The sequence below is a fragment of the Eurosta solidaginis genome, chromosome 3 (assembly GCF_040869045.1).
Source record: "Eurosta solidaginis isolate ZX-2024a chromosome 3, ASM4086904v1, whole genome shotgun sequence".
NCBI lineage: Eukaryota > Metazoa > Arthropoda > Insecta > Diptera > Tephritidae > Eurosta > Eurosta solidaginis.
Window position 1 is genome coordinate 80,226,456 of NC_090321.1, and position 20,334 is coordinate 80,246,789.

Genomic DNA, 20,334 nt, shown 5'->3' on the forward strand with positions numbered 1-20,334 from the left:
TTGGTATCGTATTCGCTAACTTTTAGCGATAGTTGTTTTGTCTTCTTACTGCCTGCAGCTATTTGTTTTTTCCCCTATTGACACACTGACACTGTTGCGCCACTCCCAGTCCCCAAAGCAGATGCTCATCTCATGTTATTTCATTGCCACGCCTCCGCAAAACTTTTGTCTTTGGTTTGAAAATTGGTATTGTTTTTGTTGTTGAATTGCTTCATTGAGTAGTTTCAAAGAATCTTTTTCTAGTTCTTATTTTTGTTGTTTTCGCTGTCGCATGTTGCAGTTATCGTTTTGCGAGAAATGAAGCCTTCAAGGAGGATCACTTAATTTCTTTCCTGAGTTGTTTTTCATCTTTTTTGCCTTATTCAATTTTCTGTGCCTCACATCTTGTTTTATATTGTCACATCACTCATTGGTTTCTGTTTGTTTATGATTGTGCCTATTTGATGTGTCGTATAAATGAAATCAATCAAGTTAAATATGTTATTAAAATGAGATTGCAAGATGTCTTCATATGTATCTAAGAGTAGGTTAGTGTGATTGTAATTAAATATGCGTACTACGTAAAAATATATATATATTAGGCCGGGTCGATTTGTGGGGAGGCAAAAAAATCGCCCACTGCTCTGTGAAAATCATATTCTAGGGATCAAAGTAAGAAACTTTGCCGGAGGAACCATACCTCTAAAACGAATTTTGATGCCCCCCCCCCCCCCACTTTGAAATGCCTATGTTTTTCCTTTTTGGAGTTTATTTTTCTCTTTAGAAATTTATTTAGTCAGAACATATGTAAATGAAAAAATTAATTTAACTTAGTAATAGAAAATAAATTTAAAAAATTATTAGAAATTAGCGTTTTTACAACCCCCTTTTAAAACCAATCCATCACTGTGATGCATTTGCATGTCGTAAACATAGTTGTGTGTGTTTTTTATTCAACCGTTTTAAAAAATGAAGGTATCTGTTCGCGCCCCTTCTTGAAAATAAATCATCGCCAACACTGCCTACAAATATTCTTCGTTCTAACTGTAAGTTTTCATATTAGAATGCACTCTCAGCATGCATGGCTACATATGTAAATAGGGAAGCATTAACTACCGTACACCATTGCTTGAACAGTGACCGTCGCTGTCGCTGTCCACGTCGTCGTCATCATCATCATCATCATCGTCATCGTTGTCGTCGTCTTCGCTAGAGCTCTAACACTACATAGCAAATACTCTCATCGCCCACTCACTCCATCGCCATAAAAAAATCATTGTCATCGCATCTAGGCAGCGGTTTGTATGCACATACGCACATACGTGCTTAAATACAAAGAATTTCACACTATATGTACATCCCGTTTTACTAAAAAAGTATCAAACGGTAATCAGAAGAATTAAAGAAAATTATTACCAGATTGACACGCGGTGCGTTAGCACGAAAACTATTGCCAAATAAATACAGTCCAGTTAAAATTAAATTGCGTTTAATTTTTGAACCATAATTGTAGAAAAGGCTCTACAATTCGCCATAGGTCCTTCGAGCCGGATGTGGCTCGGATTATCAATTCTATCGACCCGTAATATTGGAATGGGTTCATCAGATAGCGAATCAGAAAATGGTTCATCACTTACCGATATTAGCGGTGGCGATGAAGCAGCCCGTAGCCTACGCGTGAAAATCAAACAACGCTCAAATCTACTGGCACGCTTGCAATCATGGAACGCTGGCGTTGATGAACAATCACACACATTACGCCAATTGGAAATCAAATTAGCATTGGTAGAGCGCCACTACAATGCGCTCGAAGAACTTCAGGGTAAGCTAGAAGAGCTTGATGAGTCCCAACTAGAAGAAGATCATCGCATCATCATCGAACAATCGTACATTCAAGCAAAGACAGCAATTACCGACCGAATGGCCTCTCTGCAACCCTTAGAGAGTCCCCAGCACTTCAGCAGCACCCATATTTCCACCGAGCGCCGACAATGTAGTCGCACCAACTTGCCGAAACTTCAACTGACACGTTTCAGTGGGGAGCAGAGCGACTGGTTAGACTTTTACAACGTATTTTCAACTCTGGTTCACAACAATAAGGATCTGTCTGACGTTGAAAAGTTTCAATACCTGCGCTCGTGCCTGACTGACAAGGCATCACGGCTCATTCAATCACTTGAGGTAACCAGCGCCAACTACAAGGTAGCTTTGGAGCTCATCGTCGCCCGGTTCAACAACAGTCGGTTGATTTTTCAAGCGCACATGCAACATATTTGTGACATCCAACCAATGTCTTCTGCGAATGTCCCAACGCTTCGTAATTTTATCGACATCGTCAATGTAAACCTTCGGGCGATGCAATCACTAGCAACGGCTCAACAAATTGGCGATGGAATTTTATTGCATTTAGTATCGAAAAAATTAGATGTAACCACACGAACGCGATGGGAGGAGGAAGTATCGTCCAAGTGGGGTACCACTCAGTCGTCGCAGTTACGAATGCCAACGTGGTCAGATTTAGCCACGTTTTTGGAATCCCGTTGCCAGACGTTCAACATGCTCGGGGCAAACCCTACCATGTCTGCTTCACTTACAAAAAAAACCCTTACAGAAAAAGAACCAGCTCTCGTTCGTCGTGGCCCAAGCTGCGAAAAAATGTGTATTTTGTAATGCCAGCCCAAGTCATAACCCCTTCAACTGTGACTCGTTCATGAAGCTTGATCCAGTGGAACGATATCTTAGAGTCAAACGACTAAACTTATGCATAAACTGTTTAGGTAAGAATCATTGCTCTAGTAATTGTCCATCTCATCGTAGGTGTCAACACTGCAAAGTCAGTCATCACACATTGCTACACAGGACATCTGTTGAAGGTGATAACTCCAACGACAAGCTGGCGGACAACAACCAAACAGCTCTACAAGCCACTGCATATGAAGGGGAAGTCATTCTTGCAACCGCACTGGTCGAGCTATGTAATTCGTCGGGCGTCTCACTCACGGCTCGCGTCTTGTTAGACTCTGGCTCACAGCTGAACTTCGTAACTGAGCATATCGCACAACACTTACGCTTGCCTCGTTCCAAAAGCTGCATAGAGGTAATGGGAATTGGTACAACTACTACAAAAACTCAATACACATGCTCACTTGAACTGAAGTCGCTTCATACAGCATATACTAGGAGTATCGAAGCTGTGATTCTGCCATTAATAACCTCACAGCAGCCAACGTGTAAAATAGATATAACCGAATGGAAGGTGCCAAGCAACATCACTCTTGCCGATGACAGATTTCATAAACCTAGCGGCATTGACTGCCTTATTGGAGCAGGCGTATTCTTCGACTTGCTGCTCGTAGGGCAGATAAAACTCCGGGACGGCTTGTCCGTGCTCCAAAAAACCAAACTCGGATGGATTGTGTCAGGAGTAGCTCCATCTGCACACTCATCGACTGTGGGATCATCCAACACTAGTTCATCGCCAATCTACAAATCCTTCATCGCCACTAGCAACCAACCTCAGCTGGATCACTTGCTAGAGAAATTCTGGACGCTAGAAAGCCACAATGAATCTCAAAGGTTTCTCTCATCAGAGGAAAGGTACTGTGAGGAGTTTTTTGAAGCAACAACCACAAGATGCCCTTTCAGCAAAAAATTCATTGTTCGATTGCCATTCAAAGAAGATCCAGAGATACTAGGCCGCTCTCACGAGATCGCACTCAAAAGGTTAGTTGCTATGGAATATAAATTTTCACGAAACCCCTCTCTATTCAAGCAATATGCCGGGTTCATGGATAAGTACAAATCAATGAGCCATATGGTTAACGTTGAGAACAATCCATTTGGACGCTACTTTATACCACATCATTGCGTACTAAAGGCCGACAGCAGCACAACAAAACTTCGCGTCGTCTTCGACGCATCATGTCGAACGTCCTCGGGTAAAAGTCTCAACGAAATTCTTCGCGTCGGCCCAACCCTACAGGATGACATATTTACCATTCTCGTTCGGTTTCGAAGCCACAGGTACGTGCTCATGGCGGACATCGCCAAAATGTACCGCCAAGTACTGGTGCATGAAGCAGATGCGCCATGGCAAAGCATTATTTGGAGAGAGCTACCCGAGAATATGCCACAAGCATATCAACTTCAGACTGTAACGTACGGTACCAGCTCTGCACCATACCTAGCAACGAAATGCCTGCTTCAGCTGGCCAAAGAGGAGTCCACCCGCTTCCCAATCGGATCCGCCGTAACACTTAAGGATTTTTATGTTGATAACTTGATGACTGGTGCATCAACAATAAATGAAGTAATCACCATAAAGGACCAAGTGACATCGCTTCTTAGCGGCGGTGGGTTTCCATTGCGGAAATTTGCAGCGAATCACATAAGCATCATTGAAAATGTACCTCAAGAAGACAGGGAGGAAATGGTCAAACTAGGTGATTCCGAATATGTCAAAACTCTAGGACTAAAGTGGTCGCCTAAACCAGACGTTTTTATCTTTTCTTATAATACTCGCTCATCGCAGCTGAAGATCACGAAAAGATCCATATTATCACAGATAGCAAGCTTTTTCGATCCCCTTGGTCTGCTTAGTCCGTTGATCGTCTCCTGTAAACTGCTCATGCAACAGCTGTGGCAGCTTAAATTAGACTGGGATGAAAGCGTTCCACAGGATGTCTACACACAATGGCAAAACTTTAAACAACAACTAGATCATATCGATAACATACAAATTCCAAGGTACGTTCCAATTAACACTACTACTGAAATCCATGCATTTTCAGATGCCAGCACAAGGGCTTACGGGGCATGCATCTACATTGTCACTCGCACATTGCAAGAAAAGGTGTCTGCGCTGGTGTGCGCCAAATCTCGGGTGGCTCCCAAAAAGGAAGTGAGCTTACCCCGCTTGGAATTATGTGCCACAATGCTTCTCGCAGAACTACTTCAGTCTGTGGTAACCATCTTTCCTACCACTGCAGACTACATCCACTGTTGGACAGACTCAACAATTGCTTTGTGTTGGATTCGTGGCGAACCGTCTAGGTGGACAGTCTTCGTAGCCAACCGAGTTTCAAAAATTCAGCAGTTGACATCGCGTTACAAATGGCATCACGTACCTTCGTCGCTTAATCCTGCTGACCTGGTATCTCGCGGGGCAACAGTAGACGACGTCAGAAACAATCAACAATGGTTCCAGGGACCCGCATTTCTCAAGACGACATCTGAAAATTGGCCCGCTTCAATCTACAATGTTCCGCCTGATTTGCCAGAACAACGCAGACAGCGGGTAGTCTTGCTCATAGACCAGTCTACGGACATAATAGCCGAACACAAGCACATCAACAATTATGCCAAGTTTCTTCGCATATTCACTTATGTGAAACGTTTTATTACAAACACCCGCCCGTCGTCAATCAGCCCGGAAGAAATGTATTCAACTCTCCTAATGATTTGTCGTTGCATTCAGCAAAAATACTTTCACAACGAGTATACCAAACTTCGAAGTAATAAACCAGTGGATAGATCATCAAAATTAGCAGCGCTGTCACCGTTCATGCACAACAACATAATACGAGTTGGGGGTAGGGTGAAAAATTCAACACTCCCGTTTGATGCCAAACATCCTATTGTCTTACCACATTCACACCCATTCGTTCACGCTTTAATCACACACCATCATCGTAGGAACCTTCACGCAGGAGCACAGACGCTACAGAACATTATTCGGGATCAATTTTGGATAATTGGTGGTCGAAATATTATCAGGCAAGTAATCCATAATTGCGTAAATTGTTATCGCTTTCGGCCAGTTGTTTCAGAGCAGATGATGGGTTCCCTACCTGCCTCACGCATAACAGCATCATATCCATTCGAGAAAACAGGGGTCGACTATTGTGGACCCTTTCTAGTAACACAACAAATAAGAGGGCGAACTCCAATCAAAACCTACATCGCTGTGTTTATATGCTTCACAACAAAAGCAGTGCATTTTGAGCTAGTGCCCGACCTATCAACAGCAGCGTTCATCGCAGCACTCAAGCGTTTCATTTCCCGCCGCGGAAAGTGTCGTGTAATCGTCTCCGATAATGCAACCAACTTTGTTGGCGCAAATCGTGAGCTCAGAGACTTGTTGAAGTCTTTCATTGCTAAAGAACATATCGAATGCGTCGAACAGTTTTGCAGAAACGAGGGCATAGACTGGAAGTTCATACCTCCAAGGTCTCCACATTTCGGGGGGCTATGGGAAAGCGCCGTCAAGCTCGCTAAGCATCACCTTCGTCGCGCCATAGGTCTGAACGTCTTATCACATGACGAACTACATACCGTCGTCTGCCAATCAGAGGCAATCGTAAATAGCCGCCCATTAACCCCCATTTCGTCAGATCCCAATGATCTTCGACCATTGACACTAGGCCACTTCTTGGTACACAGGACGCTAACTAGCTTACCAGAGCCTAATCTATCATCGGAAAAAATAAGCTCTCTGAAGCGCTACCAAATCGTTCAATACATACAACAACAGTTCTGGCAGCGTTGGCACCACGAATATATAAAGGAGTTACAGAAGCGCTCAAAGTGGAATACAATCATGGCAAACTTGAAGGTGAACGATTTGGTATTGCTGAGGGAGGAGACGACAGCTCCACTCAAATGGCCAATCGGAAGAATTATCAAAACTATTCCTGGGGACGACGGTATGGTAAGAGTAGTGGAAGTCAAAACTGCAGATGGCACATACAAACGAGCAATATCTCGGGTGTGTAAGTTGCCCATTGACTCAGAACCAGTCAAGGAAACTCATTGAAAGCAAAAGCTTTCAAGGGCGGGAGTATGTTCGCGCCCCTTCTTGAAAATAAATCATCGCCAACACTGCCTACAAATATTCTTCGTTCTAACTGTAAGTTTTCATATTAGAATGCACTCTCAGCATGCATGGCTACATATGTAAATAGGGAAGCATTAACTACCGTACACCATTGCTTGAACAGTGACCGTCGCTGTCGCTGTCCACGTCGTCGTCATCATCATCATCATCATCGTCATCGTTGTCGTCGTCTTCGCTAGAGCTCTAACACTACATAGCAAATACTCTCATCGCCCACTCACTCCATCGCCATAAAAAAATCATTGTCATCGCATCTAGGCAGCGGTTTGTATGCACATACGCACATACGTGCTTAAATACAAAGAATTTCACACTATATGTACATCCCGTTTTACTAAAAAAGTATCAAACGGTAATCAGAAGAATTAAAGAAAATTATTACCAGATTGACACGCGGTGCGTTAGCACGAAAACTATTGCCAAATAAATACAGTCCAGTTAAAATTAAATTGCGTTTAATTTTTGAACCATAATTGTAGAAAAGGCTCTACAATTCGCCAGTATCACTGTGACACAATTGCAGATCGTAAAATTGCTTGTGTTGTTTTTTTTAAGCCGCCACAAGACACAGCAGGTAGAATTGAAATTGCCCCTACCCAAAAGTTCGACACAAAGGGGGGGACATCAGAATTCGTTTTAGAGATATGGTTCCTTCGGCAAAGTTTCTTATTTTGATCCCTAGAATACGATTTTCAGAGAGCAATGAGCGATTTTTAAATCGACCCGCGCTAATATATATATATATATATATATATATATGACTCGATTATTGGAAAATACGAAAATGTTATTTGTAGGTCATTACTAGCATCATTGATACATTGTACTCAACTCTACCAAAGTCAAATCTTGTATTCCATCAAATGTTGCTCATACGTCATGTCAAACGTTATCCAATTAATAGCCGTGTTTTTATACTCAGTTGAGCAGATCTCACAGAGTATATTAACTTTGATTGGATAACGGTTGGTTGTACAGGTATAAAGGAATCGAGATAGATATAGACTTCCATATATCAAAATCATCAGTATCGAAAAAAAATTCGATTGAGCCATGTCCGTCCGCCCGTCCGTCCGTCTGTCCGTTAATACGATAACTTGAGTAAATTTTGATGTATCTTGATGAAATTTGATATGTAGGTTCCTGGGAACTCATCTCAGGTCGCTATTTAAAATGAACGATATCGGACAATAACCACGCCCACTTTTTCGATATCGAAATTTCGAAAAATCGAAAAAGTGCGATAATTCATTACCAAATACGGATTAAGCGATGAAACTTGGTAGGTGAGTTGAACTTATGACGCAGAATAGAAAACTAGTAAAATTGTGGACAATGGGCGTGGCACCGCCCACTTTTAAAAGAAGGTAATTTAGAAGTTTTGCAAGCTGTAATTTGGCAGTCGTTGAAGATATCATTATGAAATTTGGCAAGAACGTTACTCTTATTACTATATGTCCGCTTAATAAAAATTAGCAAAATCGGGGAACGACCACGCCCACTTTCAAAAAAAAAAAATTTTAATACAAATTTTTAAAAAAAGTTAATATCTTTACAGTATATAAGTAAATTATGTCAACATTCAACTCCAGTAATGATATCTTACAACAAAATACAAAAATAAAAGAAAATTTCAAAATGGGCGTGGCTCCGCCTTTTTCATTTAATTTTTCTGGGATACTTTTAGTGCCATAAGTCGCAATCCTTGTGAAATTTGGTAGAGGCTTAGACTCTAGGACGATAACTGTTTTCTGTGAAAAAGGGCGAAATCGGTTGAAGCCACGCCCAGTTTTTATACACAGTCGATTGTCTGTCCTTCCGCTCGGCCGTTAACACGATAACTTGAGCAAAAATCGATATATCTTTACTAAACTCAGTTCACGTACTTATCTGAGCTCACTTTGTATTGGTGAAAAAAATGGCCGAAATCCGACTATGACCGCGCCCACTTTTTCGATATCGAAAATTACGAAAAATGAAAAAAATGCCATAATTATATACCAAATACGAAAAAAAGGATGAAACATGGTAATTGTATTGGTCCATTGACGCAAAATATAACTATAGAGAAAAACTTGGTAAAATGGGTGTGACACCTACCATATTAAGTAGAAGAAAATGAAAAAGTTTTGCAAGGCGAAATCAAAAGCCCTTGGAATCTTGGTAGGAATACTGTTCGTGGTATTACATGTATAAGTAAATTAGCGGTACCCGACAGATGATGTTCTGGATCACCCTGGTCCACATTTTGGTCGATATCTCGAAAACGCCTTCACATATACAGCTAAGGGCCACTCCCTTTTAAAACCCTCATTAATACCTTTAATTTTATACCCATATCGTACAAACACATTCTAGAGTCACCCCTGGTCCACGTGTATGGCGATATCTCGAAAAGGCGTCCACATAGAGAACTAGGGCCCACTCCTTTTTAAAATACTCATTAACACCTTTCATTTGATACCCATATCGTACAAACAAATTCCAAAGTCTCCCCTGGTCCACCTTTATGGCGATATCTTGAAAAGGTGTCCACCTATAAAACTAAGGCCCACGCCCTTTTAAAATACTCATTAACACCTTTCATTTGATACCCATATTGTACAAGCGCATTCTAGAGTCAACCCTGGTCCACTTTTATAACGATATTCCGAAAAGGCGTCCACCTATAGAACTAAGGCCTACTCCCTTTTAAAATACTCATTAACACCTTTCATTTGATACCCATATCGTACAAACAAATTCTGGAGTCACCCCTGGTCCACGTTTATGGCGATATCCCGAAAAGGAGTCCACCCATTGAACTAAGGCCCACTCCCTTTTAAAACACTTATTAACACCTTTCATTTGATACCCATGTTGTACAAACGCATTCTAGAGTAAACCCTGGTCCACTTTTATAACGATATTCCGAAAAGGCGTCCACATATAGAACTAATGCCCACGCCCTCTTAAAATACTCATTAACACCTTTCATTTGATACCCATATAGTAAAAACAAATTCTAGAGTCACACCTGGTCCACCTTTATGCCGATATCTCGAAAAGGCGTCCACCTATAGAACTTAGGCCCACTCCCTTTTAAAATTATCATTAACACATTTCATTTGATACCCATATCGTACAAACAAATTCTAGAGTCAGGCCTGGTCCACCTTTATGGCGATATCCCTAAATGGCGTCCATCTATAGAACTATGGCCCACTTCCTCTCAAAATACTCTTTAATACCTTCCATTTGATAGACATGTCATACAAACACATTCCAGGGTTACCCTAGGTTCTTTTTACAACATGGTGATTTTCCCTTGCTTTGTCTCCACAGCTCTCAACTGAGTATATAATGTTCGGTTACACCCGAAATTAGCCTTTCTTACTTATTTTTAACATGTATAATATACATTGTATATACCATGGTATAAATAATACCAGGTAAAACCATTTACTCTGCTTGGCGGCCATAATGGTTTTTTGATTTTTAAAAAAATTTTAAAATCACTCTCTTAAACTTTGTGGAAATGTCAAACCAAAGTAAACACACAAAAAAATTGTTGGCTTGACATTTTCATTTTTTTAGTACCAAAAAAATAAAATGCTTATGAAATAAGTGAAAAAATATTTCGAAAAGTTTTGAAATCGGTTTTTATGTATATGGCAAAAAATTAGTTACCAATATAATGGATGCCTCTACACGTACTATTTTTACAAAGGGAAAGAAGAACGAATGTTGGAGACCACCCCTATTGATTTTTCATTCATCCTTCTTCACTTGGTTGATACGTTTTTAACCCTTAAATATGCTGAAACTTCACATTACAAGAGATCACCAGTCTCAATTGTCCTCGCTACTGCGGAAGAAAATGATCTTGGAGATATTCTTTGGTTTGTTTTGGCTCTTTTCCTCGCGGTTGGAAGATACATTTTTAATTGGCGCTTAACCGTTTTGGAGATTCCCTCCAGCTAACCCTCTTTCGCGATAACTGACGCCAACAGGGGGCACCAAGAGAGATCAAAGTCTTCCGCCACCTACTTCCCCGAACTCAGTGGAAATCTTCCCATAATTTGCCACGCCAGCAAAATCGCTGTAGCTCTTCGCAGCTCAACTAAACAGCATCGTTCAGTTGGAGTATGATATAGTTCGTGGAGGCTGAATTTACCGGCTGAACGGCCAAAGTCTGTCGCCGTGGTCTAGAGCTAGTGTAATGACCTATCCATCAAAAATATTTAAGAAAATTTGTACAAATGGTATTGATTGTCCATCGGCATTACCCTGGCACCATAAGTTCATCCGAATTAGCAGAAAAATTTTTGGGTCGGCGCAAAACATGTATTTAGGTGAGCCAGTTCGTAGAAAAACGAATACACGATAAGTAGTCTTCGAATTGGATGGAAAGCTAGACCTTAATCTCCTCAGATATATACACCAAATTGTTATTATTAGTAGATATGTATCTCTTCCGTAGACCTTGGCGGTAAGTCGGGTTTTTCTTCTCGTCGCGCAGACGCTGATACATTTCTAAACAATTTGTGGAAGAAAATTCCTCAGAAGAGGATCGTGGCCTGATTTTTCCTTTTGCGGGAAACCACAATACGACTCTTGAATAGAAAATTCTGGAGTGCCGTTGACCGTTGAGATTTCTTATTTTCTGGTTATTTACACCAATAAAAAATTCGGTTTTGGATAAAATATCATAATATAATTGTTAGAACGCAAAAATATATGGTAATTCTATACGGCAGAATGACACCGGTAATACGCGTCCACAAATACCGAGAGAGTTGTCAAAAAACTCGTATTGACCTCGACAACAATAATCCGAAAGCGGAAAATAAATGACCCCAGAGTGCTCCGAAACCGAGGGTGGGATCCATAGTATTTTTGCGCAGAACACCTTTCTGCATTGCCGGCCTTTGGCCGCGCTTATAAAAAATTACATTGGGTGGGTTCAACACCGGTTTGGAGACCAAAACTATATCCGCGGAAAACAATTATGTTCACAATTTTTTTGTGGGCACCACAAAATCATCAAAATTACAACAACCCCATGAAAATTTTCAAAATTTCTTTCGTAAATATCTCTTGACATACCCAAAATGTTTTACCTCCGCTTTCGCATTCGCGATCCTGGATCCAAAGCGCGTCTTTTGATACCCCTGTTGATAATTTTGGACGTGTATTAAGAGTGTCATGCTGTCGTATAGAATTGCCAAATATATTAGAGTTTGTTATATTTTTGTTATGAAAACAACACCGAAATAAAAAAAATAAAAATGTGAGAGCAGTGAGAATTTTAAAATTTTTTTAAACGTCATTTCGGCTCTCACCGGTTTTACCTTGTAATATTTATACCATGGTATATACATTGTATATACATCTACATTTGTGGGTAAAAAAATGCGTATCATCACTTAGATAATGTTTAGGATAGCCATCTAGCGGAAATTATTGAATACTCGCGACAGTTATACATAAGTCGCTACAAAACGGGTTGTACTGAATAACGGAGACACGAGCCACTGTTGGTCATTGGTATACCTTTAGTCGCAACTGAGTATAATCGAAGAGGAAGCCCAGAATAAAATTCGAAATTATAATGCAAACAGTCGTGAAATAGTCCAGAAATCAACCCGAACTGAGCCATAGATGGTATCGAAATCATCCCAAAATGATCCGGAATTACTTTTTATGAAATGGTCGTTAAATTTTTCCGAAAATTCGGCAACCATGCTTCCGAGATGATTCTTAAGCAGCCTCGACATGGATTCGAAAACAATCAAGAAAAGATATGAAATAGTCCCGAACAAATTTGAAAACAATTACGGAATTATGCGGAGATAGACCCGAAAAGAAATCCCCACAACAACTACATCGCAACATGGAGAAAGTGGCGAAATTATAGCAGATAGCTCCGAAATTGTCTGAAAATGGTTCCGAAATGATACCGAAATTACTTACTTACTACTTTTTCAAAATTATTTAGATTTTGGCCGTTTGGTCGATGCGAACTATATATGAAATATCTCTAGAAGTATTAATGGAATGAAATAGAAAAGAGGGTGTGGTACCTACCATACAAATTTTTCTTTTCATTGGAGAATATTGGAAAAAGGGTGCGTGGCACCTCCCATACAAAATCAAATTTTCGTGTCAAACATACCCTTGACTAATGCAGCTACACTATAAATTGGTTCCATGCCTTTATTGATTATACAAACTTTTAACCACAAGTGGTAAGCATTGCAAAAGAGAGTGTGCACCCACGGAACTCTAACATGATATCTAAATATCTATCTATATATACGACAATACGCTACATTAAAAAAAGTTTTCAAATCCTTTTTCGGGCGCACCATTGGCTGATTTGGATGAAGTATGCACCAACATTTAGTAAATTGAGTGTTTCATAGGGGGAAATTTCGATGTAGAGAGGCGTGGAAATATAGACCAACATATGAAAAATCAAATAACTCTGAGGCTATTAATGCCAGGAAAATTACACTTGGCAGGACAGAGATATTGTTTATATGGAGAAAAGTGAGAGGAGTTTGAAAAGAGATTGTAGTATGCTCCCTTCAATTTTTTCTTGCCATATCATATACATATCTCCTAAGCGGCATAACTTCCAACATTGTTGATGTAAAAATTTTACGAGAATTTAGATATATTTCAAAAATATGTATGTCAGCTAACACAAAAATCTTTTTATGCATAGATACGAAAGCAATGAACTGGTATTTGCTGGATACTGCTAATATGGAAAGCCTCAGTAGCCAGCATTTGAAACATTTTGTAAAATTTATACTTCTCAAGTCGATCTCAATTATTCTCTAACCTTTTTTTACTTCATTATTTTATATCGTATATTTGATTGTAACATAATGTAGGCAGGGTACATTTATTTTGATTTTTACCGATGGCCAAAAAGGTAAAACGTTCTCCAGAAAAAATTTCAATTATACAACAAGTAAGAAAGTCTAAGTTCGGGTGAAACCGAACATTACATACCCAGCTGTACACTTGAAATGTTGTTGTTGTTTGTTTTTGTGCTTAATAGTTTTACAAGGCTGTGCAATAATACATATACATATGGTTCTATTCTGAGCTAATTTTTCTTCGAGTTATGGCTCCCGAAACATAAAAAATTGCTTAGTCATAAAAGGGGCGGTGCCACGCCTAAATTAAATTTTGAATTTTTTCCTATTTACTGTTATAAATCCACTTGGGAAATGAAATACCATTGATATAAAGCTCTTTTTTGCAAAGATGTAGCTTATTTTAATCGTCCACGACCCTTTTAAAAATCTTTTATATAAAAGTGGGCGTGATCCTTAACCGACTTCGTTAATTTTTCTTCAAAGCATTCCTTATAGTAAAGGCAACCTCTCTGCCCAATTTTGTTACGATAGGTTTAATTTTTTGATTTATGATTAATAATATTTGTAAAATTGATTTTATCACAAGTGGGCGGTGCTACACCCATTTTAAAAAAATGTTTTCAAATTTTTATCGAGAGTCTCAATATTAGTCCACGCGTCAAATTTCAGCATTCTGTGTGTATTATTTACTAAATAATCAGGTTTTTTGTGTTTTCCAAAATGTTATATATATAAAAAGTGGGCGTGGTTATCATCCGATTCCGTTCATTTTCAATATATCTCAATATTTACTCAAGTTATGTTGTTAACGGACAGACGGACGGAAGGACATGGCCCAATCCAATTTTTTTTTTTTTTCGATACTGATGATTTTGTTATATAGAAGTCTATATCCATCTCGATTCCTTTATACCTGTACAACCAACCGTTATCCAATCAAAGTTATAATACCCTGTGTATAAGTACAGCTGGGTATAAAAAGAAAGTCGAAGAAAAAAATTGCAAAGCGTCTACCCAACAAGATGGGCCAATGTCATGAAGCGGTATCCACATACATTGAACTTCAGCCAGCAATATTGGAAGCCTTTGGAGAGATAGCAGAAGGGAAAAACGACAAAACTTCAGCACAAGCTTCTCAGTTTCAAGCTGCTATTTCTAGCATGCAATTCCAAACGTTAATGTTGTTGTTGTAGCGATAAGGACACTCCCCGAAGGCCTTTGGGATTGTTATGGCTGTTGATGGTGCTTTGCCGGATGCAGATCCGGTACGTTCCGGTAACAAGCACAATAAAGGTACCAGCCCGACTAACTCGGAAAATGATTTGTTATGACCACATGAAACTTTCTAGGCCATATTTCAGGAAAAATGTTTGGCATACCCAGTGATGGCAACGTTTGCTTCGATGAAAATGATGGAAACGAAATATTACAAACTCTTAAAGACGCATTCGCTACCACCAATGATCAAAACAACTTGGAATTTTAACTATTTGCAAAGATTGGCCTCATCGGAAAATTCAACATCATTTCTCTGCTACAGGTCATATGATTTGGTATAACACAAATACTAGCTACCTGCTAAGTGATTAGTAAGTTTGTTTACAAGTACACATACATAAGTATGTATTACGTAGTTAAGTTAACCATGCAAGTTAACACAGTCAAATATTAACTTTAGCTTTCAGAAAAATGCTGCAACAGTGTGAAGAGTTCCAATTAATTTACTTACCTGCTCCATTTGCAAATTGATGATTAGGCAATATTTCGCAAACATTAAGCAGAAGCGATCGCAACGGAATAAAAGCCGCCGCGTCTTCCAAGTATAACAACAAAAAAAAACATAGCAATAAGAATTATTGTAAATTAGCGAGTAAGCAAAATTGTAATATAATACTGTTTTCACACGGACGGCTTATTGAATAGTAAAGGCAGTTTTCTACATTAAGACGCTTATTGAGCTCAATCTTCCCTACAAAATTCGAATCTATAATTATTTCATTAGTAGCTAATCGAATGCCTAATGAAGTCAAAAGCACAATGCAACTCTGTTGGCAGCGTTCCGCTTCCGTTTCCGCTTCTTAGTTTTTGGTGTGTTCAGTGCTTAAAAATGTCATTTGTCAAAGTAAATGTCATTGTCTACATGGTGGAACGATACAAGGTGGCCGCATCGAACAGCTGATTATAACCTTTTTTATTTGATTTGTTACATCAACTACCGGCGCAGTACGATTTTGACATTTGTCCATCGAATTTACAAGTACATGGCATTTTTTTATGTTTGTAGGTATGTCACCATGCTGCCACCTCTATCGTTCCGCCATGATTGTCTGTCATATAGCATTGTCATTTTATTCGCTTGACATTTCATCCTTCATTCTAATCGAGCAGTTACTATTTACGATTTCACTAGAAGGTGAAATGAGATCATTAAGTATCTGTGTGAAAACAGTATAAAAGACTGAAATAAATAAATCAATTAGGTTCAGTTGGTTCAGTTGATAAATGTAATGATTAAGTTTAATTTTGTTATCGACGGAGCACGGGCAGTAACTTGCGTGCATACACAGGCAGGTGTTGGCTGTATAAAATTTTAGCACGTATCTGCTGCAAGTAAATGTAAGCAAGTTGCTCCAGGTCAGGTCAGAAATGAGTTAATATCTTTTGAACCACAAAATTGTCCAACTTAAAATAAAAAGGGTTTTTAGGTGAACGTGTATCGCATATTATATAAATTTTTTCGAAAATATTCGTGGGGGAAAACAGTATGTAATAATTATCTTAAGAATTCATTTTTTATTCATTACTTTGATTTTTTATAGTTAAATATTTTTTAACGCAGTTACAAAGTAAATATTATTACCTTCAAAACAAAATAAAAGTTAATAAGATACGACGAGCTGAACCAAAGATATAGCATTTCTAATGTGGGCAAGTTTGCTTACCCATCGAAGCTGAGCACCCGCATATCTCTGAAAAAAATTTTTTTCGAGGAAATCCTAATATATGTGTTGACTTACACTGCGAAAAGATTCCAACAAATAGATTTGGTGTCTTTTAAAAAAGTGAACATTTTTTTTCTACAAATCCGTTCGATTTGTAAAATAATGACCCATACAGCTAATACTCAAGAATGATTTTTTAAAGGCGGCAGTGTCCTGAAATTATGCCAAATAGCCCCCAAAGAGATTCCTGGATATTCCCAAATTGATGAAAATCGTCTTGAAATCGATGCGGAAAACAATCCGAAAAGAGAGAGGGCGACCGGGGTTCTCGATTGATGAAATGTTTCCAAAATTATTATACCTCTAAAAAGACGTTAGACCTAATATAACTGGTTAATACCAAGATGTTCTTGGCCGAATCGCACAAAAGCGTATAGCAGCCCAAAGTGCGGAAATGAGCACATCCATACATACATATCTATATCTTCTATATACATATATCTAATATATATATTATAAATGGGAAAGTTTGGATGTTAAGATGTTTGGATGTTTGGATGTTTGGATGTTTGGATGTTTGTCCAGACGTTTGTCTTTGTGACTCAATCACGCAAGAACGGCTGGACCGATTTGGATGAAATTTTGCACACATATAGCCAATAGTCTAGAAGGATCTACTAGCTATATATTTTTCAAAAGGGGCGTGGCCTCCGCCCCCTAGGAACAGTTATAATTTAATTATTCTATTTTTTCGTTTTTGCGACTAAATCACGCCAGAATGGCTACACGGATTTTGATGAAATTTGGGACACAGACAGAAGTCTACTAGCGAAATTTTTTTCGAACATGGAAAGAGGGGTGGGGGTCCCACGACCCCTTCGAGAAATTATTTTTCAATAATTTTTACACATTATAACTTTACGTATACTGGCCTTCACCAATATCACAGACTCAAGGGGTCAAATAAGTCGAGGGCTTACAAAGTAAGCAGTGACACCCTCCGCCCGCCCCTTTATCTCCCCCTCTGGTGTAAAATCTATAAATTGTTATAACTCAATATAAATTTTCTCCTAAATCAATAGTTTTTGATATCTGGTACATACAGAACGAGATCTAGACAATTTTGGAGGAACGATCAGTGGTCCTCTCCTCTACTCCCGCCATCCGCCCTCCATCAATTGTTTTTACTAGCACGCTTTTATTAGCTTTACCTGTGTGTTTCTATGTAACTTTTTATTCGCTCAAATGCGCCTGCTGCCTTATTAACATGGTTTTATAATTAGCTTCACCTTATTTGTAATCCCGTAAGGGTCATATCGAGACCCTTCCGGGATGATTTCTGTATGGTTTTCGGGATCGGTCCGGGATTACGCCGGGGTAATTTCGGGACTTTTTCGGGTCTATTTGGGGATCATTTTGGGACCCCTCAGGGATCATTTCTGTATAGTTTTCGGGATCCGTCCGGGATCCCGTCGGGGTTATTTTGGGACATCTTCGGGACTATTCCGGAATCATTTCGGGACTATTTCGCGATCATTTGGGGACCCTTCCGGCATCATTTCTGGATGGTTTTCGGGATACGTCCGGGATCCCGTCGGGGTACTTTCGGGATCATTTGCGTAACTTCGAGAGATAAATTCTTAATGGTTTCCGGGATCATTACGGGACTTTTTCGGGTTTATTTTGGGTCCCTTTAGGCATCATTTCTGGATGGTCCTCGGGATTCGTCCGGCATCCCGTCGGGGTCATTTCGGGACTTTTTCGCGACTAATACGGGATCATTCGGCATCATTTCTGGATGGTTTTCGGGATCCGTCCGGGATCTCGTCGGGGTCATTTGGTGACTTTTTCGGGATCATTTGGGGGCTCTTCCGGCATCATTTCTGGATGGTTTTCGGCATCCGTCCAGGATCTCGTCGGGTCATTTGGGGACTTTTTCGGGATCATTTGGGGGCTCTTCCGGCATCATTTCTGGATGGTTTTCGGGATCCGTCCGGGATCTCGCCGGGTCATTTGGGGACTTTTTCGGGATCATTTGGGGGCTCTTCCGGCATCATTTCTGTATCGTTTTCGGGATCCGTCCGGGATCCCGTCGGGGTCATTTCGGGACTTTTTCTCAACTAATACGGGATCATTTGGGAACCCTTTCGGCATCATTTTTGGATGGTTTTCGGGATCCGTTGGATCCGGACGGGGTCATTTCGGGACTATTTCGGGATCATTTGGGGTACCTACCGGCATCATTTCTGGATGTTTTTCGGTATCCGTCCGGGATCTCGTCGGGGTCATTTGGGGACCTTTTCGGGACATTTGGTGCTCTTCCGGCATCATTTCTGGATGGTTTCCGGGATCCGTCCAGGATGCCGTCGGGGTCATTTCGGGACTTTTTCGCGACTAATACGGGATCATTTGGGAACCCTTTCGGCATCATTTCTGGATGGTTTTCGGGATCCGTCCGGGATCCCATCAGAGTAATTTCGGGACTATTAGGGGATCATTTGTGGACCTTTCCGGCATCATTTCTGGATAATTTTCATTATCCGTCCGGGATGCCGACGAGGTCATTTCGGGATTATTTTGGGATCATTTGGGATACCTACCGGCATCATTTCTGGATGGTTATTGGGATTCGTCCGGGATCCCGTCGGGGATATTTCGGGACTTTTTCTCGACTAATACGAGATCATTTGCGGACCCTTTCGGCATCATTTCTGGATAGTTGTCGGGATCCCGTCACGGTCATTTCGGGACTATTAGGGGATCATTTGAGGACCTTTCCGGCATCATTTCTGGATAGTTTTCGGAATCCTTTCGGGATCCCGTCAGGATCATTTCGGGGCTTTTTCGGGATCATTTAAGGATGGATTTCGGGATTTGTCCGGGATGCCGTCAGGGTCATTTTGGGACTATTAGGTGAGCATTTGAAGACCTTTCCGGCATCAATTCTGGATGGTTTTCGGAATAATTGCGGGACCTTTTCGGGATCATTGTGGTCCCTTCCGACATCATTTCTAGATGGTTTTTGGGATTCGTCCGGCATCCCGTCGGGGTCATTTCGGGACTTGTTCTCAACTAATACGGGATCATTTGCGGGCCCTTTCGGTATCATTTCTGGATAGTTGTCGGGATCCGTTCGGAATCCCGTCAGGGTCTTTTCGGAACTATTGGGAGATCATTTGAGGACCTTTCCGGCATCATTTCTGATTAGTTTTCGGGATCCTTTCCGGGTCCCATCAGGGTCATTTCGGAACTTTTTCGGCATCATTTAAGACTGGTTTCAGGATTCGTCTGGGATCCCGTCAGGGTATTTCGGGTTAATTTTGGGACCCTGCCAAGATCATTTCTAGATGGATTTCGGGATCTGTCCGGGATGCCGTCAGGGTAATTTTGGGACTATTAGGTGATCATTTGAGGACCTTTTCGGCATCACTTCTGGATGGTTTTCGGTATCCGTTCAGGATCCCGTCGGAATAATTGCGGGACTTTTTCGGGATCATTTGGTGTCCCTTCCGGCATCATTTCTGGATGGTTTTTGGGATTCGTCCGGCATCCCGTCGGGGTCATTTCGGGACTTTTTCTCGACTAATACGGGATCATTTGCGGGCTCTTTCGGCATCATTTCTAGATAGTCGTCGGGATCCGT

At 40.4% G+C, this 20,334-nt stretch overlaps 1 protein-coding gene across 1 annotated transcript; it reads left to right on the forward strand.

Annotated features, from left to right (window-relative positions):
• The first annotated feature begins 1,572 nt into the window (after window positions 1–1,572).
• LOC137245918 (uncharacterized) lies at window positions 1,573–4,578 on the forward strand. The gene is made up of 3 exons (XM_067777104.1): window positions 1,573–2,544; window positions 2,591–4,421; window positions 4,511–4,578. Exons 1-3 carry the CDS (start codon window positions 1,573–1,575, stop codon window positions 4,576–4,578), a joined length of 2,871 nt encoding a protein of 956 aa, XP_067633205.1.
• The last annotated feature ends 15,756 nt before the right edge of the window (window positions 4,579–20,334 follow it).